Source organism: Buteo buteo, chromosome 3, assembly GCF_964188355.1.
Source record: "Buteo buteo chromosome 3, bButBut1.hap1.1, whole genome shotgun sequence".
NCBI classification, from domain to species: Eukaryota; Metazoa; Chordata; class Aves; order Accipitriformes; family Accipitridae; genus Buteo; species Buteo buteo.
Window position 1 is genome coordinate 64,141,548 of NC_134173.1, and position 22,908 is coordinate 64,164,455.

At 40.8% G+C, this 22,908-nt stretch overlaps 1 protein-coding gene across 6 annotated transcripts in view; it reads right to left on the reverse strand.

Annotated features, from left to right (window-relative positions):
* Nucleotides 1–22,908, reverse strand: part of ENPP2 (ectonucleotide pyrophosphatase/phosphodiesterase 2) — a 77,707-nt gene that overhangs the window by 29,360 nt on the left and 25,439 nt on the right. For all 6 annotated transcript variants that reach the window (XM_075023856.1, XM_075023857.1, XM_075023861.1 and 3 more), the window contains exons 3-11: nt 22,289–22,444; nt 20,053–20,178; nt 17,914–17,974; nt 16,578–16,675; nt 15,345–15,424; nt 14,016–14,135; nt 4,814–4,869; nt 2,687–2,752; nt 1,915–1,987 (exon numbers count right to left, since the gene is read on the reverse strand). In XM_075023856.1, coding sequence (XP_074879957.1) covers nt 1,915–1,987; nt 2,687–2,752; nt 4,814–4,869; nt 14,016–14,135; nt 15,345–15,424; nt 16,578–16,675; nt 17,914–17,974; nt 20,053–20,178; nt 22,289–22,444 — 836 coding nt within the window. The remainder of the gene's footprint in view (nt 1–1,914; nt 1,988–2,686; nt 2,753–4,813; nt 4,870–14,015; nt 14,136–15,344; nt 15,425–16,577; nt 16,676–17,913; nt 17,975–20,052; nt 20,179–22,288; nt 22,445–22,908) is intronic.

The window sequence follows — 22,908 nt, forward strand, 5'->3', positions numbered from 1 at the left end:
CATGCTCATCTGCTAACTCGTCTGTTCTCAATTTGCTAAAAATCAATTTCATGCTGTTCTTGTGTTTAACACAAATGCCATGAATCAATTTATTTGTAAAACTTTCATAAGCTATTAATTCACACTTATTAAGAGCCTAAGCTATGCCTTGCAATTAGAGGTCAACCTTCAGATAATCAACCAGAAGAACCCCCAAACAGTAAAAGCCTTTGGGGGCTTTTTGCCTTTATAATGACTTTTCCTAGGATGATACAATTACACTTCACTTTTTAGAAACTTATTAACCTGAAACTAGATTACTACATTGGATGCTAAACTGGTTTATTAAACACTACAATTTAAAGAACAAATTCAATGTCATCTTCTTCATATTCTCCTTTAAGTCCATGGAAAGAGCCCCACAACTCTGTTCAGAAGGAATTGGTTGTCTACAGATAAATAAAATCAGAGTTGTCAGTCATAAGCCTCACAAAATATTTGTAACACTTCAATAAGAGGAACTAAAAAAGCATCATTGAGTAATATATCCTGGAATCAGAGAGCTCTCATTACCAATACCTCTCTTGACCAAGTCAGACATCTCTCCACTTCTGAGCCAAATGACAACATGGAGTCATATTAATGCCTGTCAGTTTAGCAAGAGTGTTGGCAGATTTTAACCACCACTTATCCAGAAAAATGACTACTTCTTCCTATCCAGTATGGTGTTTCAGTGCTGGTTTGGAATAATTCCTCACACCCGCTGCTCTGGGACCATGGCTCAAACTGCTCCAACAGGGATGCTACCCACAGCAAGTTCATAACTGCTGCAAACTTACTTAGCCCAAATAACTCAAGCATATTAAAAAAATGAGTGCTGCTTCTCTCTGCCCTCTTCTCCAGTAGAAAACAGCTATCAGATCTATACCAAACAAGAAAGAAACTACTGCTGGGTTCCTGGCTGCTTGGGGACATTTGTATTACCTTCCAAAGGGTAGGTAACTGACACACTCCTCAGTTTTTGAAGATTTGCAAACATTTGTTTACACTTTAAAAAGCACGTACAAAAATTCCTGAAGTGTTGCGATGACAATCTGCAGGCATACATTTGCACTGAAACTAGGGGACCTTTGCCAGATGTCAGAGATCATCGAAGATGCCAGATCCCAGCCACCTGAAGTAGTAGGATATTTGGGTGCAGAATTTACTTTCCCTCCCCACAAATCCCAGACAAGTGCATAGTCTTTAAGTTCTTACCACCTGGACAGTGTTGGCAGGGAAGCAGTACTCATCAGTCCCAGCCAGCTACCCAAAGCTCAAACAAGGGGTTAAACTACTGTAGTGGTTTGCACATAATTTTTCATTAAAATACCTTACAGTGCTTCAAAACTTTTTCCAAACTCAACAGTCCAGTCCTGAGGGAACAGTACTGGCAAAGCTTTCTGAACCCCTGTAGGGCCTATATGAAACTGGAAATAGCAGCTTTTTACAGTTCATGACAGACTGGAATTACTACTTTGGCTACTGCAGGCTGACAGCTTCAAAGAAAGCTTTTTCTTCTCTGCATTTTTCCTCAATATTTTCTGCATTATATTTTTATTTCTTTTAAGAAGGATAAATTGCTAGAGGAAAGTTAGATTCTGCTGTTGCACCGAAATGTACTCCTGTCTTTGCCAAATAAATCTTCCCATTTGCATTATCATATCACACAAAGAAGTAGCCTCCTGAAAGGCATGGGCAGTTCCTTCTCTCAGAAGCGAATCTCGCATGATAAATCCTTTAGACAATAACTTTGCTTTCTCTGGCAGAGGGGGAGCATACTGCAGAAAGAGGTGAAAAAAAAGTTGCTAAAAATGTTACTCCTGAGGAGTGGCAATTATTGCAAAAATGTGTTTGAGAGACAAGCTTTTTTTGCAGAAGAAAATCTGTACTAACCTCTGAGTTGAAAGGACCATATCTGTGGCCAGCAGCATCTGGTTGCTCCGAGTAGAAAGCATAAACATAAGGCCTGAAAGAAAGAAAGGTCTTGTTCAGGATAGCTTTCCTTCTACAACAACAAAAAAACCCAGACCCGTTAGGTCAAGTCAAATCAAGTCAACCTTCCAATGAGAGTTGGCTTTATGGAAAAAGAACTGTTTCTCAGTCATATGTTTCCATGGTATGATTAAGCAATTAGTTGTTCTACAGTTTTATTAAATCCAAGAACACATGCAGGGAGGCACATGGGGTACCATCTGAGGACACACAGTCTTGTAGGAGAGATCACAACAGCAGCTCGCCTGAGCTTTGCAGTCAATAGCATGTGGGAACTTGTGTACTAAAAAATACTCATAATTAAAATCTTAACATTTTCTCAGTTCTCAGGGTCCAGTTCTGCAACTACCATTGCTGTAAGGTTGTTAAACCATATTAGACTCAGTAGGATAAGAACAATCCAAGTTAATCCATGTAACTAAATGCTACTTGATAAGAAATAAATTTATACCATACATTTATTGAGAAGAATCAAAATGCTGATGCGTAAAAGCTGAGATTAAAAACAAACAAACAAAACAAAAAAAAAAACCAAACCAAACCCTAAACAAAAACCCCAAACAAATCCTTAAATCAGTGATAGCATGTAACAAATTTCCCCTTGCTCTTCCAGCTACTTTTAAGGAGAAGAAAAGCTAGCAGTTATCCAACAGCATATGACTAAGTGAATTACCTTTCATTGTCCGGAAGGGTTAGCCACTGCAGTATTGTTAATATTCTGCGCTCATGGGGGATGACACTGGACCACAAGATACAAAAATATACCTTGTTATCATAGAATACAAAAAGCATCAACAAAGCCTTGCTATGAACTGATCGTAACATGATTAAAATCAGTCATAATATCATTTGCTTTTAGTATGCTGTATCTTCTTTCTTGCTTGATACAGATTCTTACTTTGCAAACAGAATCACTTCAGATCTCCTGGATGTCCATATACTCCAAAAGAAATATGATTAACAGTTTGTAAAAGGCAGTAAATCTAACTGTTCTAAATAGGAGTGAATAAAGCTCCATTCTGGCAGCTTTAATCCAGATGAACCTTTTTTATGTACAATGGTGCTGCCATTGGATAGCTAGCATGAGAAAACCGTTAAATTGCTCACATCAGCACAGGTTTAAACAACCATCCTGCTCTGGTAGTCTTGAAGACCGAGGGCTAGGCTGGTGTAAATCAAAATGGAGCCATCTGAAACAGCAGGCCATCAGCACGGTGACTTGCGCAACTTTGACAGCTTCTCACTCTGCAGAACACTCATCCTACTTCACTGTTTGTATCCTGAGACTTCTCACTTGGCTGCTGAGGCCAAGTTCATGCTGTTAAAGTTCCAAATATCTCATCTTAGGTCAGTGGCCACGCAGTTATTTTAATACATAGCATAGTCAGTCCAGATTCCATTAGATCAATAGCAGAATCCCAAGGCACTCTTTGGAAACATCTGAGAGAGATGCCAACAGCAATTTTGAAGTAAGTTAGTTTTTAATGCCTTCTAGAACAACAGTGGTCCTCAGTCTCCAACGAGACAGAGAACTTTCAGTTGTAAAACAACTATAAAAATGAGAATTTATGCTAGAATTTGCAAACAAGGCAATATCATAAAGTGGAATAATAATCTTGGGTATTGCATAGTTTTGAAATTTTTATTAATTGTGCAATATGAAAAAAATCCTTTATTTCAATTGTCATTTGTGACTAAGATGTTTTTAACACTTCTGTTTTCCTAAAAGAGTTTGCCTAAAAATTCTTCCAACAAAACCAAATTAAATAATGCTGTTTTAAGGCATATGTATTTCACTCATACATAAAGTGGCTGTCTCACTCCCTTACTATTGCCGTTCATATGACATATCCTTGGTTACCTTCCATAACATTTTATATACCCAAGCACACATTGACCAGGGTGTTTATGGCAACTGTGTAATTGTAGAGCTTAGGAATCACTTAATTTCTTTGTTTTGTAGAGCACCAGACTGGTGGTGTGTCAGATAACCATCTTGCAAGCCTAAACCTATCATCAGCTTTGTACATGGTACATTTTATTATTCCTTCCATATGCTATATGACATTTAGAGTAGCAAAGAGTATTACTCCTAATGGAATAAAAAAAAAAAAATAGGCAAAGCCCTTTAGTACTTCGGACTTGACAGTTTGCCCATTTTCTTTGTTCCTGCAATCCTGCCACTAAAATGAAATAGAGAGATTGATCCACATTAATTCCTCAGACCTCAGAAATTATCAAAATTCATTCATTTTCAGTTAGGAAGTTATGTCTTAGTAGGGACAAGGGAAATAATTTGGAACCATTGAACAAAAGAATAAACAGCAAAGATCCTCAGGGCTGTCTTTTAGGAAAGGGAAACTGGATATCTTACTCAAAGGTCAGGCTGGAATGTAAAATGAATGAGTCGGGTTTTTGAGTCAGTTAGGCTGTTGATGTCAGATGACATAAGAGGACAGACAGTAAAAGTCTTCCACAAACACTCAGAGGACTAGGAAACATTGCTAGCAATACTAAGGAGGCAAAACAACACACCATGAAATGAACTAAAGTAATTTTTTATGTAGTCACACATCTTTTCTTCAGACAACTGCTAAAAATCAGTGTACAAACTTAAAGCAGGAAACTGAAGCATCAGCTTTAGTTATCAGAAACATTGCACTAATGAAACAAGGGAGGGTTACAGGTACGGTCTCCAAGCTACCGAATGCTTAGAGTAAGGAAAATGACTTAATAAACACTTGCATCAAATTAATTCTGAATTATTAGTTACAAATCTCCAGAAATAGAGGGCACTTACACAGACCAGAAGAACGTGCCAGCTTTCACCCCTTGCTTGGCTGCAGTAATCCAAATCTAATGAGGAAAATATAAGAGGATTAGAGTGTGTTCAGATCTTTAATGACCCTCTGAAATCAAAAGAAAATGTTTTCAAGACACATTCTTCTACCCTGGGCCTAGAAGTGAAAATTGCAGTTTTCAGCCTGCATCCCTAATTCGAACACATGGAGTGACAAACCTATCCAAATTCTGTAGCAGTGGATCAGCTGGCGTGCTGTAGACTTTCACCCCTAAATATCTGTGTTGCTCTTAATGCAAAGCATTAAGATTCATGGCCAGGAATTTCTCCAGTATTCCATTTAATTTTGAAAAACCTGCCATTACTCACCTGAGCCTTTTAGTGTTCAAGTTTTGGAGACTACTCAGTTAGGAAAGAACACAGCTTAACACCAATCAGTGTCTGCATAAATGTTCCTCTTTCCCCATATTCTACCATCAGTAGCCATCAATGAAAAACATGTTAGAAAGGAGTACACAAAAAAGGGCATAGATGAATGAGCAGGGGTATAAAGAAAGCAGGCAGGGACACGTTAGTCCATAGATGCTTAAGAACATTTTGAGCCACCCGACGTAGTGATTGATGGAAATGACGAAAAGGATCTACATGAATTTTTCAAATCTTTTTTTCAATCCTTCAAATCCATTTTTTTCTGGCTTTAAATAAGTTTGTAGCAGAAAGTTCCACCATGTAGTCACACACCACATGAGTGTATTTTTATTTTGGTTTGGTTTAAACCTGCCAGTTTCACTGGTGTTAGGGTACAGTTCTCATATTTTGAAAACAGTTTATTAATCCTTTCTCTTCCCACTTCTATACAACGTTCATCATATTCCCCTCTATTTATTCCTTTTCAAGCAAAAGTAGCCTTGGTTTGTTTGATCTTTCTCTACTGAAAGCCATATCATACCCCTGGTTATCCTCTTTATCCCTCTCTTTCTTTCTCCCTTCACCCTCTTTGTCTTTTCTATTCTATGACTATCTATACAAGGCAGGGGAATGAGAATGACCAAACATCAGAAAGGTCCACAATCAAGGAAAGCAAACTATATGAGTTTGTAGCCATATAGAACTAAATTTCTCTTGCAAAGAACTATCCAAATTACCGCAAAACTCATTTCAAAAGTGGTAATGGCTTAGAGGCCAGCATTATGTATACAACTAGATTATTTCTTCCCATTATTTATGCATACTGCAATTTATCCATTTCATGAGGAGTTAAGCCAAAACATATTTCCCTTACTTACTAATTGCAAAATCTTTGGTTTACTTTAAATCAACTTTTTGAAAATATATTCAAGGCCCCTCTACCTTGCTTAAACAGGTACTTATGAACTGTCATCTGGGCACACATATTGAAATGTCATGCCTGAATTATTCACGCATCAGTCTTAATTGAAAATTTGGCACAGTCTGATGAAAGATCATTTGCACACAGAGGCTATAGTTAACAACAATATCCAAATTTAATTGCGATGTTATTTATGGGAAAATTTGACATCTTTGCCTTTCCAGTGCCCTGGACACATCCCTTAACTTGTCTGTCTTCTGCTCTTCCAAATATTACTGGACTCAATCCAGTTAAATTAAAAACACAGCTATAAAACATCATTTGTTTTCACTGTATTCTAACTTTTTTGTAATGTATCCTCTTTTCCAGGGAAGAATACATCCACGGTAACTCTACAGAAATGGTGGTTTACTTAAATAAATGCAGCAAGAGCAGGAGCAGAATGGACACAGATTTGCAGCCCACCCTTCTTTGTTTTCAGGTGCTTCTCCTCAAGAGTCTGATTTCAGCATTGGTTCGTATTAATCTGTGCTCAAGCTGCCACCAAATGGGGAGTCCTCCAAGGATCTCACCCAGCCTCTGCAGCCCCAGCCTTCACCAGCACTGGGGTTTGCATGGTGACAATGGCCAGAAGATGATGTGGCTGCAAAGTAGCTCCCCCAAAAAAGAAAAAAATGGCCTTGAATTTATATTGGAATTTGGTTTTGAATTGTTGACTAACACTGATATTATTTCCAAATGCTTGCGGAATACTAGCCCCGACAGGATGGAACAGAAGTATGAGGTGAAGAGGAGAGATGAGGAAGTGTGCCTACAATCCACTGATAGTGTCATTGAGCCCATACGCTCCAGTCAGAGGTGTGACTGCAATGCAAGGATGCATCCACAAGCTCGTTTGTGTCATATAAATCAGCACAGGGTATATAACTTCAGCCTGGACCCCATGTCTAACTAAGGTAGGAGCTACTCCATGTTCATCATTGGTTCATGGGCTTCCCAGGTGAAAAATGGCCCACACTTAAAGCAATTACATTTTTCTTTGCATTGCAGATCTAGTCCTAGAGTAGAAACCCGTCATGGCAGAGAAAAGAGGTGAAATACAAATTCAGCATGAGGAGTGTCAGCTCCACTGCTGTTATGCTCTTTGGTCTTGCTGTACTTGGAAAACCATTGTCCCTACAGGGCTGCAGCAGATTTATTTTTCTTTGAAAGTGTTTGTGTTCCTGCAAACTTTAAATAATTTTGCAGATATCTTTGGGAAGGTACCAACAAACTAAGCCCAGGGAATTCAGTATTTGGATTTTATCATCTGTTAACTCTAGTTTGACTTTCTAGTACTTTGGCCTGCACAGGTCCAAGTGGTCCAGCCTGCCTGGTTGGCCAAATCAGACCAGCCAAGTTCCACCCACAGCAGCTGAAGCTGTCCTGTGCTGCTCCTGACTGTTAGCACTGCTGAAATAACCCGTGACCCTGTCTATTTTAGGCAACAATTTAAAACATGTGCCAAAAGACACCCTCCCTCTGGCCAAGCAAGTAGAACAGTAGTCATTTTGACAGATGAATCATTAGGCCCTACATACATTGCCAAGGTACCCAGCATGCCTGCAAGAAGGTGGTAGCTATTTTTTATTCCTGTCGAGCATAGAGTGCACTTCATGAGTGCCACGTGAAAACAGCATGAACACCTTTCTGAACCAGAAGTAATGCAAGTAAGTGGAGAACACTCCTAGTTGCGTACTCCTAAGGCATCCAGACTGGCTTCAGACAGGGAAAAACTGCACCTTCCCTGCTCACTCCCAAGTATTTCACGGGAACGCAGGCATTTACATTGGCATTAACAGTTTGGGCGAGGACATGGGTGTGCTGCACTTGAAATAAGCTCAGCAGCTAAGACAATGAATGATCTGTTGAAGTCAAAGACCAGCAAATCAAAAGGCCCATATCTGACAACAACATCTGAGAAGTGAGTCTGAATGACTCCATCCTGACTTTGCCAGGCAGAGCCTGGTTCAGCTCAAGGTTACAACAAAGTACTACTGGACCTCCGTCCCTCCTTCCTTTATTTTTTTTTTTTTTAAGGAGAAAAAAAAGCCTTTGGTTTATTTAAAACCAAAATAAGAAAATTCAACACTACTCAACATCATACCCAAAGCTCCTACTCATAACCATACATTTGCAGAGAAGCAGCAGTCATCTAGGTGGAAGAGTTTCTATCTATCTGCATTGAACAGGATTTAAATCAAATTTCCAGTGTGTTTTAGAGTTGTGACAGTTTTTGCTGATGAATCCAGTGGTAGCAAACTCTATCAGAAGTGCCCTTGGTTAGCCAGACCCTTTACTGGTTAGGTAAAATTAGACAACAGGCTGGAACAGCTGATAGCACATAAGTTTCCTTACTGCCCTCAGTTATAGGATAGTTACTCCAGCAGAAAACCATGACAAACTGTTACTGCAGCCTAATCACCAGTGAACATCTCTCACTGTCTTTAAATTATTGTCTTTCAAGGCACACTACAAGTCACACCCCTGGCAGGCTAACATGAGTCTACACTTTCCGACAATGTAGGATAGAAAAAAAAAAAAGTTAGCTGATGCCCTCTCAACCTTGTCCATCCAAAACAATTTAAATTGAGAAGGGAATAAGGGTTATTTCCCATTTCCTCTCTGTTGGTTAGAGTCACAGTCTTAAAGTTAATTAATCCTAGATGTTTCAGTACTCAGCATGTAAATGCAATGTGTTATATACGCTCTATGGCTGGTCACATCTGTTCAGGTCACTTATAAAGTTTGCTGTGTTAGGCGTTGCAAGGTCAGTACCATTTGTGAGCTTTTGTAATTTATTTGCCATATGTAAATACGTTAGTTTTAACTGTTAATATGTTAGAATTTTATAGTCAGACATTTAACTGTGTCAGATGCGCACCCCTGGTTTGCATATGGGACAGACCTTATTGTATTGCAATTCTGAATTAATTTGTATTCTGAATTAATTTGCTTAAGCAGAGAGGAGGGGAATAAATATTTTTAAAAAAATAAAAATCCAAGATTAACCACTCTGTCTTCATACCATACCACAGGAATTAGAGAATATCTAATTTTTCCATCACAGAAAGATCTGTTAAATTATGGACCCACAGATTCAACCCGAGTACGCTGGCAAATGTCCCAAGAACTATTATACACGCTTTTCTACATGCATATGAAACATATCCTGTAAGTTGAATTATTGTCAATTTTTACATCCTCTGTGTTGAATGACTACAATTCTTCTCCTTTATTTATGGACAAAAATAGGTTAAAACAATAGTTTAGGTGGCAATGCCATATAGAACATGGAAGTCCCAAGTTGTCCCTTCTTCTGACTGCTAGACACATTTGCACACAGACACTACACACAGAGTTATTCAAGATAGCTGCTGAATTGTCTTTGAAAACCTGCACAGAAAGTGGGGCACCTCCCTACTTTTAATCTTCCATGACTAAATAAGAGCCTGTAACTTTGCAAAGGCTGCCCCACACTATGTTGCACTATGAAAGGACGGGCAGCAGCACATCTCAGGTCAGGGCTGACGGGAGGGACGGCTCTGAAGTGCAGTCCTTGGGCCAAGTTGCACAAACATGCTCCCACTCGCCAACCAGGGAAGGAGATTCATGTCAGGAGCAGAGGAAGCACGTACACCCACTGGTAATGCGTGAATGGGAAATCCCTTCCACGTTCAGGCAAAGATGGGGAAGGGGAAATCACAGCATTTCCCAGGTAAAGAAATACATACAAGACTGGGGCAAGCATGCAGAATTACTACCAGGGTGGTACCAAGTGTTACACTCCTGCATCATTTGCAATTTGTTCTGCCAACAAGGTAAAAGGTGGAGTAGCCCCTTCTGCTCTCCTTACTCTTTAACAGGACACAAATGATCTCACAGCCTTGACAACTAAGCATTGCCTTCTTGCCCAGACAGAAGCTTTTGGTACAAAAAGCCTAATAAATAATTAGACTCAGAAAGCCTTGTTGCTTCTTCATGGATCAAGCTAGACAAAAAAGAAATACTTAAAAAACACCCAATTATAGACATGCCTCCTTCTGCTTCCCCCACCAATCAATAAAGTGATTGCAAAATATGTTCAGGACAAAAAGGCAGATGACAGCTTTCTGCAGAGCCTGGGCCCCTCGGATGTAACTATCTTGCCAATGCTCAGGCTGACTAGGCAAGAAAATGAAAATAAATTCTTTCTGTAATCATTAGATAGTCAAAATCAACAAAATTCCAATAAACATGAGAGCAAAATCGTTTCATCCCAAAGATTGATATAGAATATGAATTTCATATAAAATCAGGAATATCCAGTTAAGATGTGCAGCGATGGTGCCTACTGTCTACAGGCATACCTTGCAGACTGTAAAGACAGCTTCACGACATGTTGTCACTTATCTAGGAATGTCACGGCCCTTTTTAAGTATTATCTCAGCATCTCAAGCTGGGTTCTTTTTGATGGTTGTATTCTCTTTAAAAGATTAATGGTGAAAATAAAGCTTCATACAAGCTGCCCTAAACAACCTTCAATACTTTTATATTTAAGAAATTTCTGAAGAGAAAGGCATCTTTGGAGCCAAACTCAGATCCAAGCTGGGTTACCTTCTGAAGGAGGCTCTCTGCCCCCATTAACCACAGACTGTCAGTTTTATACCTGTTATCTTCTGACCTTGGGGAGGCCAATGGATTATTTCTAAGGAACATGAAAGATCACTAAAAAAAAGGAATGTGTTGTCTGTAGTGTAAGCTTAAGCTTACTACAACAAATCAAGACATGTAAAACTACTGCTTAAGAGAAGCCAAAGGCAGCTGGGACCTAATTTAGTGCTTAAAGTTGCTTGGGCTGAAAACAGAGTCTCAGTGTCATGAAAAATGAGCAGTAAACTTAGTTTCCCCCTTGGGAGCACAGGCCCTGATGCTCACCATTTCTGTGAGATGCTGTAGCAATAAGAGGAGTGGTTTTGTGGCTGTTTCCTGTCAAACACTTTTGTTTTGAAAACAAAGTGGGTTTAAGCTTATATAATAAATCAAGGTTGTATACCAAATCAGAAGACTGGATTTCAGTAAGTCTCACAACCAGCTACAGCACCTCGAAACACTTCCAAGCTACCTTCTCTCCCCCCTTCTCCTTTTCCTAATGCTCTTAAAATTAATTTCTCATAATTGCTGGTGTAGAAACATTCAGCTACTCATCTGCCAAATCCCACTGATGTCCACAGTAATCTGGCTGTTTCCCAACAAGATGCTGAGTATTAGAAAAAGTAATTAAAAAAAACCCAAAAAACCAAAACCCAACACATTTTAACTGAGCCATATACAATAGGCCAGCTTCCAGGAGCAAGAAAGTATTTCAGGAATTATCAACATTAAATGACATTCTCTTCTAGACAGTTTTAGCCGCAATACGAGGCTGGAGGTCCCAGACACTTTTCCTGCCTTCCTGGGCAGAAAAATAATAATTCCCAGTTCTGTGCAAACCAAGTACCACTCTGCAGTTGTTTGAGTACTCCAGTTTGAGACCCAAAATCTAAAAAGAACTGATGAATATGTGACATGACAGACAAGATTTCTGTGATATGCAGACCTGATTTCCCTTCCTCCCTCCTTAATTTTACTATCTTGTCTTTCAATACCCAGCCATTTTTGGCAGTTTATGTGTATGTGATATGTAGAGAAAATTATAAAGAGGAGTTAGAAACGGACTGTATCTAATCCACGTATAGATGGAGATTTTTTTTCTCTTATAAAAATCTGCAATTCTCTTATCAAATGTGCAATCCTTCCATGAGCAGAGTGAGTATCCTTTATATCATATTTCTGCAAGAGATCTACCACCTCCTTACACAACCACTATGGCCACTCTACCAGTTTTGCCAAACTTACAGGTCTCCCTCATATTAAGTGTGTGGGAATAGAATTATAGCCCTTCCTCTATGCTTTTGTTTCTAATTTTCCAAAGACATTTCCAGTTCATTACAGTATTTGTGCGTTTTTCCTTTTTAATACTTCTTCAGATCAGCTGGTTTATTTTATCGTCCTTACTTGTGTATGCAACACTCCCCCATCCTCTGAGGATTTCATCCAGCGTATGGTCATCCACTGTTGTATAACTTTCTTGAACTCTTCTCAGCTGACATTTTTCATGATGCTTGTTTACAATCCAGGAAAACTTTTATTCTCTGGAGCAGCATAGGTGTTTCTAATGGATGGGTGTGGGAATTACCAATATTCCCCACTCAACACAGCAGATGATGAAGTATTTATAGAGTTATATCATACTTTTAAGATGTCATAGTTTAAAAATAGCAACATTTGTACAGTCCCCAACAGTTAGTTCCCCACTAACTCCTACCTAATTGTGATTAAGGTAAGATGCACAATTAAATTTGCAATGCGTAATTAAATTACAGCTGCTTAACAAGTTGTCGCACAGCAGTTGAGCCACAATATTGTCTATGAGCTTGATGCCTGACTGTAGCAGGCATGGCTTTTTAGCTATGTGGCTCTGGCTGTAGCTGAGATGGAAGAAGATGTTACCCACCACCGCCCTTTCACTGCTCCTAGTTTTGATCCTGCTTCTTTGCTCACGTCTAGGAGGATAATAGCAAGGCACGTTCCTCACCCTCTCCTCTCCACACAACCCATGCTAAAAGCTAACCCAGGTCATAGCTGGGCAAGGGAGTGACTACACTCACTGTTATGCTGACAAATTTTTCAAGAGCACAAATACCTCATTCTGGCTCAGCTACAGCCAGACACATCTGCCTCTCACACATCTGCCTGCAGCTCTAAATTGTCTTGCCTTGCATTTTTTGCAGACTAAAACCACATGCAGACAAATAACACACACACTTGCTAAGCCTAAAACCATCTGAGTAACTTCCTTTAGTCTCTTGGGATATTTCTGTCTTAAGAGATTTGGGGGATGACACCGATCACTTTAGCAAACAGCAATGACAGATTATGGTGCTCCCAAACCCCTTCCAATTTCCCCACCTCTATCGCCTCGCTCTTTCATGGAGTTAACTGGTCAGGGAGCTTTTAAACTAGTTTCCTAAGCAATCAGTGCAATGAAATGTGCATGCACCTTGGATGCTTGTATGTAAAACTTATTAGTTTAATTTAAACCCACTTTTGTTGGCAAAGCAAGCCACAACTGCAAGCACTAGTAGGGGGAAGTGCAGCAGAAGCAAGGGGACCTTCTTAGCTGTAGTAATGTAGAATACTTTGAAGGAGGCCATTTCCTTGCCCAGAATAAGGATTCAGAGCTAGAGAAACCACCAAGTCCAGCACTAATCTGGGAGAGAGGACCTAGTTCAGCCACTGCTGCTGTGCTCAAGGCAGAAATTAATTCACAAACTTCTACAGTGTCTGCAGCAAGTCAGGTAACAGCAATTGCTTGTGGACTTGAGAAATAATTATGAAGTCGTGCCATGCTACACTGACAGAACATTAATACTAAAACTGCCACAAGAACATTACTAGGATGAAAACCTGAGAAAACCGTAATGAAAAGGAAACATTATGCCACAGTGACGAAAATATAGTGTTAAACTGCTGCCTAAAGTGAGGGGTTTTTTTCCTAGCCACATCTAATTTATACTTATCAACGCAAGCACCTTTCCATAATCAATGGCTTTATTATTCTGAAAAGCAAAAGCCAACCCAAAACGTTACATTAAATTGATAGACACAGGGCCAGCTGGGGGGGGGGGGGGGATTAGGTACAAATTGTTCACAGATGTATTTTTTTAATTATTATTATTGGCTATGTTCCACAGCACAGGGGGAGGGGAGGAGAGGGAGGAGGGAAGGAGGAGGAAGGAATCCGAAACTTACTGGTTGACCTCCCCACCATCTGTGATTGAATTTCTCTCGCCCTCGAAGACTGAAGCTGGCATCAAACACTGGGTCATACATCGAATTGCCAACGATTCCATGTGATTCAGGATAGAGTCCCTTTGTGCAGAAGTAGATTAATTAGTAAAACTCTAATGCACACAAATCCAGTTCTGCATAGCTATCTGCAAATACCACTAAATTATTTTAAAACGGGTATCTTTGTAACTTCACACCAGAAAAGGTTTTAACTTTAAGATAAGCACATTTAAAACTGGCGGTAGTAATGAAAGCAGTAGGAGATGATTGAATTGTGCTAAAAAGCATAAAAGCTCCTGTTACTCAATACGTCGAAGTATTTTCACACTAGTTAAAAGTTAGTTTGAGGCCATCAAAAGTAAGCAAAAATTTATGAAAACAAGATTGATTTGAACTTTCAGTTCCTCTTTACAAATTCCCTATCTGGAAACAGTAATTCATTCTCTGATTGCAAGAGTAACACTTAGCGTTTCCATTTTATAATGTTTTATCTTTACCAGAACCTCTGTGAGATAAGAGTTATTTCCAAGAAAAAAAAGTGAGACAAGTCACCCAAAGCCATGACTTTTTATCACAATTTGTCCAGCAGTAAAGGCAATTTAAGAAGTTTCTGCTCTTCTCCCTTTCTCTTGACCCTCTCCTAGCCCCAGCTATTTGTTTCTCCATCCTCTCCTTTCTCTTCCTATTTAACATTTGGGCAGAAGCTGCAGGGAAAAAGGAAGGGGAAAAAATGCAGCTGAAGGCAGGGAGTCCTTTAGCCCAGCACTGTCACACAGGAGTGTTTGCATGCCAGCGTGGGGACAGCCTGGCCGCCAGCTGTGCCACCGGAGTGCAGAAGTGACGGTTCCTTTTACTGCACAGCCAACAAAGAATCTAGACACGCTCAGCAGCTATAAATTTTAAGTCACCTGCTAAGTCAACCCCACTGACTTCAGCTGCTCCAATGAAGGAACAACTGCTGGTTGTATTCTGGGTAGGATTTCAGGGGTGGGTTTTTTCCCCCTAGAAAAACTGTGACCTGTAATTATGCAACAGTACAAATAACTGTGAAAGCAGGCACAAGAAAGCACGGGAAAGCTGAAACACAGTGTATAATAGCGAAATACACTTTATCTCAGAACTTCAAAATACTGAAGAAATTGCTTAACATAACTGAAGACCGAAAAGGATGGACAGTGAAGCAGCTTTATTAAAAAAAAAAAAAAAAAAAAAAAAATCCTGCTTCCCACAACCCACATTTCTACTGCAGTGCAACATTTCATCATCAAAAAATCCTTCCCAAGGACTTACAGTAGCAAGGGTGTACAAGTTGGGGAAGGTTTTTGTAGGGTAGACAGGTCTCATGTAAGGAGAATGTGTTCCACAAGATCCTGGAAAATCAATAGCAAATGTAAACATTAAGAAGTGAAGCTCTCAGACATAGAAAACAAAAACAGAGGAAGTCATTTGCTGTGGCTAAAAATGCTGCAGAAACTGGTTAAATTTTAACCAATTTAAATGAACATTCTGCTGCTTAACATTGGCAGGTCTTCCGGCAGGACAGTGGTAAATCCACTCCTACACTCTTTGTACTTCACAGTAAACAACTGAAATAACACAGCCAGAGGACTACAGAACTAGCTACATTTCCATAGACTGTTTTCCTTTCTCAGCTAGCCTCCTTCCAGAGTCCAGAGTCATTGAAGTATCTTGCTAAGTAAAACAACATGCGAAAACACAGGCTAATTTTAAGTAACAAATACTAAAGCTGCAGTTTCACAACGGGCTTTGGCCACAGCCCCCCAGATCACAGAATCATTTAGGTTGGAAAAGACCTTTAAGATCATCGAGTCCAACCATAGATGGCTACACAAATAAAAGGGCCAGCACACACACAGGGGAAAAAAACCCCAACACCTTTCAAGGGTATGGGCACACACACAAACTACCACGCTATACTGAGAAGCTCAAATATGCTTTGCATCCCGTAGTCCACAAACCCAGGTGGATGCCTGCTGGTCTGGAGGCGAGTACAGGGCTGCTCATCGCCAGGGCATGTCCCCAGCCAGTTAGCACACATTCACCACAGCTCCCGCACCCACTTACCCATATCTTCAACATTTCTGAATCAAGTGGAAAATTTTGTGGGCACCTCCCAACTAGCCTAAAACAGTGCATGATACATATTATGTACTGAAGACGTATTTCTTTGCTGACAAAAGCATATGAAGGTCACTGACTCTGGGCACTGTTCCCCAAAGCAGCAGCTCTCTCCCCACTCTGATTGCTGTGTGCTGCTTTAGCCAGGGTGCTTTCAAGCCCCCAGTTGATACCATCTAAACCAAAGGGGACTTCTGCCATTTCACTTTCATGGAAAAAAAAGTCTTAATCTTTGTTAGACCTTTCAGTCAGAGAAGCCCTGTGTTTAGCGCAGCCCTTCTACCCAGCAGCTCCACGCTGATTTCTGTTGCTCAATGAACAATGAAAACAACTGGGCTGCAAGAGCTTGTCTTTCATTTTTTGTAAGAAAACAGATGTACTTACTCAGTTTTTCAATATTGGGCATGACCTTGTTCCCTTTCTTCATATATGATGCACGGAAACCATCAACAGAGAAGATGATCAAAGGAGGACGAACAAAGCTAAAAGCAAAAGCAGCGGGAGCGTAAGGTAGCATTTCAAAATGATTTTTTTTTTATTATTTCCACTCCCTCACTGAGACTCCAGAGAATCTTAAGTACAGTTACTGCATATGCTATATATCTATAATTTTTTTTGCTTACTTAACATATCAGCACAAACTGATAACCTTCATGCTTAGTAACATCCAATGTTCGCTCAGTCAGTGAAAGGGCTGAGCTCCAACATAAGATATCTTCCCTTAGCAGCTAAAAGCATATAGCCCAAAAAGGCAAGTGCTTATAGAAAGAGATGGAAAAAAAATAGTATGCATGAGTACCCACCCTAGCATACAATCTGTAGTTAAAAACCACATGTCTCATGACAGCTGGTCTTCCCTCTTCACAAACAAAAGTCCATGTGGCATTTTGAGTGAGCTCTGTGAGGCAGAGCTCATTCTCACATACTAAAGATGACAGTATTTCATGTTATTTTATTACTTTTTTATTTACTACTGCTACTGGGAGTTGACCCTAAGCAGGCAGAGGTGTGTCCTGGACAGATGCACCCGAGCTTTTAATATTAGTCACCTGCTGGGGGGGTAAGCAGCCATCACTGTTACCCAGAGAAGCAGGGGTTCCTATCTCCTCCAAACTATCCTCCTAATAGCACAGACTAAGCTGCAACCCAGCACAGCACCTGAGCAGGCGCTTACTTTTAAGGACAATAGTGAGCCAACTGGTTTCAAAAGTGTTTACTTTCTCAGGTTATTCATGTGCTCAAACACCTCACTAAGTCAAGCCTGTATCCCATTGCAATTTAGAAATCCTTTCAGTTAGGTGCAGTAAAAGTACAAAATTCGATTAAAAAAAATGGCCTGAACTGTGTTCACGTATGGCCCAACCTGAATTTTATTGAAATCAGAAAAACCTAAACCTTTCCACTGACTTCAAGGGCATTCGGTTACCTTCCCTATATGGGTAAGTGAAGCAGGCAAACCCATCAGCAGGTGATCAAAAACCAAGAGTTCAAGCTCACATAATTATACACCACTACTCATCCAGCAGCAAAAGAGCAAATGCATTACAATATTATCAGCCTAATGGTACAAACAGGGAAGCACAGGAAAGCGTCCAACCCACAGCCATTCAGCCTGTATGACAGGGCCAGTACAGAAACACAGTGTTCAGAGGTCCAGGGCAGAGCCAGGGACCACTGGCCTTGCTACATTTGGCTTTGCAGTCGCATGCAAAACACTTACCCTGCTGGACATTCAGGAGCCTTTATCTCTTCACAGTCATCATCCACCCAGTGGGTTTCTCCTACCAGAAAAGTCACATTGGAGTTTCAAAAAAAAAAAAAAAAAAAAAAAAAAATCCATAGACACAACTACAGGTTTCACAGAAAATGCCAAAAAAAATAAAGTCTCCGGTTATTGGACTGTCTTGTCATACATCCCATGAATAACAAGCAGGTCTTTTCACAAAGCTGAACAAATGATCTGGTTATATTCTATTCAACAAGAATATCCAAACTAGCACTCCTAGAAGTAGCTCTTAAAACCAGTTAAAAGTGTCCTTTTGACCGCAGGAGACAGCAGTAACACTTTAGGCACAGTGGTCATCTACTTTAATTTTTTTATTTTCAATCTGTCAAAAACAGGTAGTGCTGCCTCTGGCTGTGAATTCCCACCCTCCTCCCCACTAGTATTGATGTCTCCACGAGCTGATTCAGCTGGCTAAAGACACAAAACAAAATTCATTCTGGGGAAGAAAAACAACTCTAAATAGTTTCCAGCTGGTTTAGAGAGCTGATCAGCTCATGGATCAGGTGAGACTCAGACATAGCTAAAAAAAGCATTAATACTCTTTCAGAGCTAGATTAAAGTTACTTTATGTAATCAACTATTTTCTTAAGGTTTTCACTGCTGAATGCTGACTATAGAGTGGCTTATGACTTGCCCTTTCACAGGTCAATTGAAAAACAAATTATTACCTAATCAGGCTGACTTCCTGAACCTGGCACTATTAAAGGAACTGCAGTTCAATTAAAAGAACAAAACAAAAATGACCATAGAAAAGATCTGCAGGAAATGTGTTCTGCAGCAATTCCAAGTGACCATGACAGGAGGTGGAGGGACAATTTCCAAGGGGGAGGACAGGGATGGGGGGGACAACATGACACCAAACAAAAAACACAAACCCACAAAAAACCCACACTATCCTCAGATGGGCAAAGGCACGAATAAAGAGGAAACACTGTTCTCACATAAGGCTTACTCCTGTCAGTGTGCCAGGGTCATTGAGATCATTTGTTATTAGTCAATTAAACAAAGATTATGTACATTAAAGCTGGAGACATGTAAATTCCTCTGTCTTGACCCTTGTAAGAGGGAGCTCACAAAGAAGGCAGGGGCTGAAAACTACACCAGTATTTAAGTGGCCTCAGCCTTGGGTTTCTTTGGGAAGGGGAAGAAGGCATTCTATGGGGGCTTGCTGGAAGATACATGTTTCGTTTGGATTCCCAACAGCAAAACTCAAGTAAAGAAGAAAAGCCCATTTTCAGTGTACAGATCTGGACTATTATAATTTTCTGAACATACTCAGTTGGCCAAAATGGTGTGGAAGAAAAATTTCAAACTGTAACACTTCCACCAGTAAAGTTAATGAAATAAAAAACTAAGAACTAGCTGAGATACAAAAGTGAGAACCTGTAGAGCTCATTACCAAGGATCAGAAGACCTGCTCCAAATGGGAGACACATTACGCATGGCAGGGTGTGCTCCAAAAGATCGAGGTGGAGGATGAAAATTAAGTATTCACAGCCCATCGACCCACCAACCAGTGCAGGCTGTACTGCAACCATGGTGCGTCTAGAAGGTGGCATGGTCATCTGAAGCCCATGCCCCCCATCTGTGAATTACAGCCCTTGTATTCTCACAACTCCTTTCACAGAAACAAAGCCTACAGGTGTTAGGCCAAGTAGTTTGTGCAGGAGCTTTTGTGGTGCAGGTGGGGAGAGGTCTTTGAGACAGAGATAACATATCTAGGAATGCTTCATTCCTTCTGAGACCATCAGATATCCCTGCTTTCCCGTGATGCAGACAAACGCATCTGAACACTTCTGTGTTTTGCTTTAAACTCTTCATCCACCTACGCCTCTTCGCTTTCTATCAGTATCTCTACAGGCAAAGACGACATCCTTCTACCACCAACAAATTAGAAGTATCCACCTCTGCTAGTGCCCCCAAAATTACAAATGCAATTTCCTATTCTTCCTCCCTCCTCCAAAAAATCAGAACAAAACAAGGAGAAGGTTCGTCCTGTAGAAGAAAACTCCTTACCCACAGGGCTGCCTTCTATCGGGTTTGGAAAGATAAGTAGAAAGACCAAAGACGTACCTTTGCAAACGACTTGGTAATTAGTACAACAATCTCCTCTACTTAAGCAGTCTTCAGAGCAGTGACAAGCATTGTCATCATTCCTGGTTTCTCCACAGCGATCTTTGGTACATTCCCAGCCCCGAGCTAAAATATTCAGAAGGTAAGCAAGAATGAGAGATTCTAATCAAAACAAAAAGTACTCACTCAAGCCATAATGACAACACTCTAGTCCTTAAAGTTGGATGTAAAGTTTATGGCCCCATTTTAGTGATTTCAAGACCTCTGAAGTAGGCAAGTCAACCAGAAACAAAAAGGGCCCTTGTGTCCTGCAAGTGCAGGAGGGCTTCTCCACCCCCACACAAGTGCTTCTGCTACCATCAGGTGTTGTACTCCAGGCTTTGTACAACCTGAATGCCAGAAAGGAAAGGAGAAAACAAGAATCTTGACAGATAAATGGTGGGGCCCGAATCACAAACTAAGAATTCTGGTGTTTCTTGGGTTATTCATTCTTTTTCTCCTAACTACTCCAGTCCCCAGTTCAATCCATAGGAAATAAGAGAAACTTGAAAAGAGACTATGCGGATGCAAACTGATGCTTTACACACATCAGTTCCTCACTCACAGGGCAAGATTCAGCACCAACTGCAAAGTTATGAGAACAAGAGCCGTTCTTCAAGGAAAACCATGGCACGGCAGCTGTAAAACACTCCAGCTCTTCTCATCTTGCGAATGAAGCTGGAGCTAAGGGGCTGTCTAAATTAGGGTGCTCTCTCAAGGGGAGTACATTGCTATACTTTGGAATAGGGCCTAAGGATGTAAGCATATGGTTTTCCGTGTCCTGGCCCAAAGAACAAGAAACTTTAAAAATCACTTTGGACAACATGCACCCAGTAAAAAACACACCACATCAAAGCAATATCTTTTACCCCCTTTTCTCCTTCATTTGGAGCTTTTTTCTATAAATATGTAATATTTACTGATTGTACATGTGATAATTGCCTTAATAAATGACCTTGGGAGTATATGACAATTCACACAACAGTCCCAAGGGCTATGCAGGTATCCATACACATATGTGGACATGGTGCGTTGTGGACAGGAGGCTGAGGAACTGAAAATCTGCCCTTCAGTAGCAAATATCTCGTATTGTGCTGAAAGTCTTCAAAAAGAGCCTCTCATCCTGCAGTCATTTATACAGGGGCAAAACAACATCAGCCTAAAATTCAGAAGTTTTTGGCCTGGAACCAAAGTAGGTTTTCATACCAGATTAACTTACCATTTTTTGGTACCAAGCTATTAAAATGATATCATTATAAACAGAACTGAGGAAGTCAGGACTCTCAAGCATGGTGCATCCATGAGCAATGGTATTTTTAACCATTAGACTTCTCTTCTGGGTGCTTAGTAAGTGTAATCCTTTGATAAAGCAAGAAAATGTTTAATGGCAAAAGTAGAAGGCACCTGTGTCAACTCTGACCACTGTGCAAACACTCAGGGAGATGCGTACAACTAATAATTTAAATGCACTATGCTAAGAAGTAAAACATAACTGATGGCCCTCTTTGAAGTTTTCCTTGCTTATGACTCATGAAAAAACCAAAATTAACCCAGTGCTGTATTTCCATGCCCCAGGGTCCAATTTTTACCAGTGTGTTATATGCATCCTGACATCTGGAAATCAGAGTCTGGGGCAAGGGTCACAAGCCCAGGCCGTCACCTGCAGCTCACTCTGGGAGGACCCACACCGCTCCAACGCTCCCAGCTTCCGAGGCGCCTTCACAAGTAACTTCACAATGCACAGCCCATAAGTGAACATGAATTGCTCCAATATTAAGTTATCACTTGGGAGAAAAAAGGATGGCTGACATGGAATGACCAACCTCCAACCTTTACCATGGCTCTTTTCATCATAATCTGGACGTCAAACTGGTGCTTGAACACAGATTATTGCTTTTAACTGAGTGTCAGAAGATCTACTTTTCAGGTAGTATGAATAGTACCCTGCTTTTTATGCCCTGGAAACCATGGTCAAAGCCCAGCAATGAGGGCCGATAGGTGCACATCCCTACTGCTCCTTGCAAGGAAACATGGGCTGGATTTTGAGCTGAGCCGAGCCTGCCCGGCAAGGCAAGGCAAGGCGAGGAGGAGATGCAGGCTATGGCAGGGAGTGCTGGTTTATCAGGCAGGTCCCAACCACTGGCAGAAACCAGATGTCAGCAGCGCCTGACAGTGCAGGACAGAAGACCCATCGTACCTGTCTTTAAGCACAGCTCATCAAAGTCGAAGCAGCAGCTGTTGTAGCTCTTGCACAGGTTATCACAGCGGCAGCCAGGAGGCTCTGCCTCTTGAAGTTCAAAGCATCTGTTTTTGCAGGAGCCAGAGGTACTGATCCAGGGGGAATCTGACAGGACTGTGTGGAACAAGAAACAGGGCAACATCTGTCAGGCTGGCAGCGGTGGGACGGGCAGCTCAGCCCCGAGCCACTCAGATGAGCAAAACCTCAGCTACCTGCTCTGGGGAAGGGAAGGGAACAGGGAGAGGAGAAGGGTTGCTAGAAGAAACAACAAAAAAAGCCCCACTACTCCACCCCCCCAAAAAAGAACAAATTTCAATAAGGTTGCTCTTTTGGGGGAGAAAGGGAGAAAAAAAAAGGAAGCAGCATGCTGTGATAATGTCCTGCAAAAAAAACAGCCCCGGCTTCACGTCTGTAACAATCAAGAGATCATTAGCAGAAACTATTGAAGTCTCCAAGGCCTCATTCCAGGAGCTACAGCTATTCCTCAGAAGCAGGCCTTTGTTTTCAGAAACAAGTGACATTTTCATGGCTGGCTGGGCAGTTTGCATAGGAAAGGACTGTAGTTAATCTACATGCAG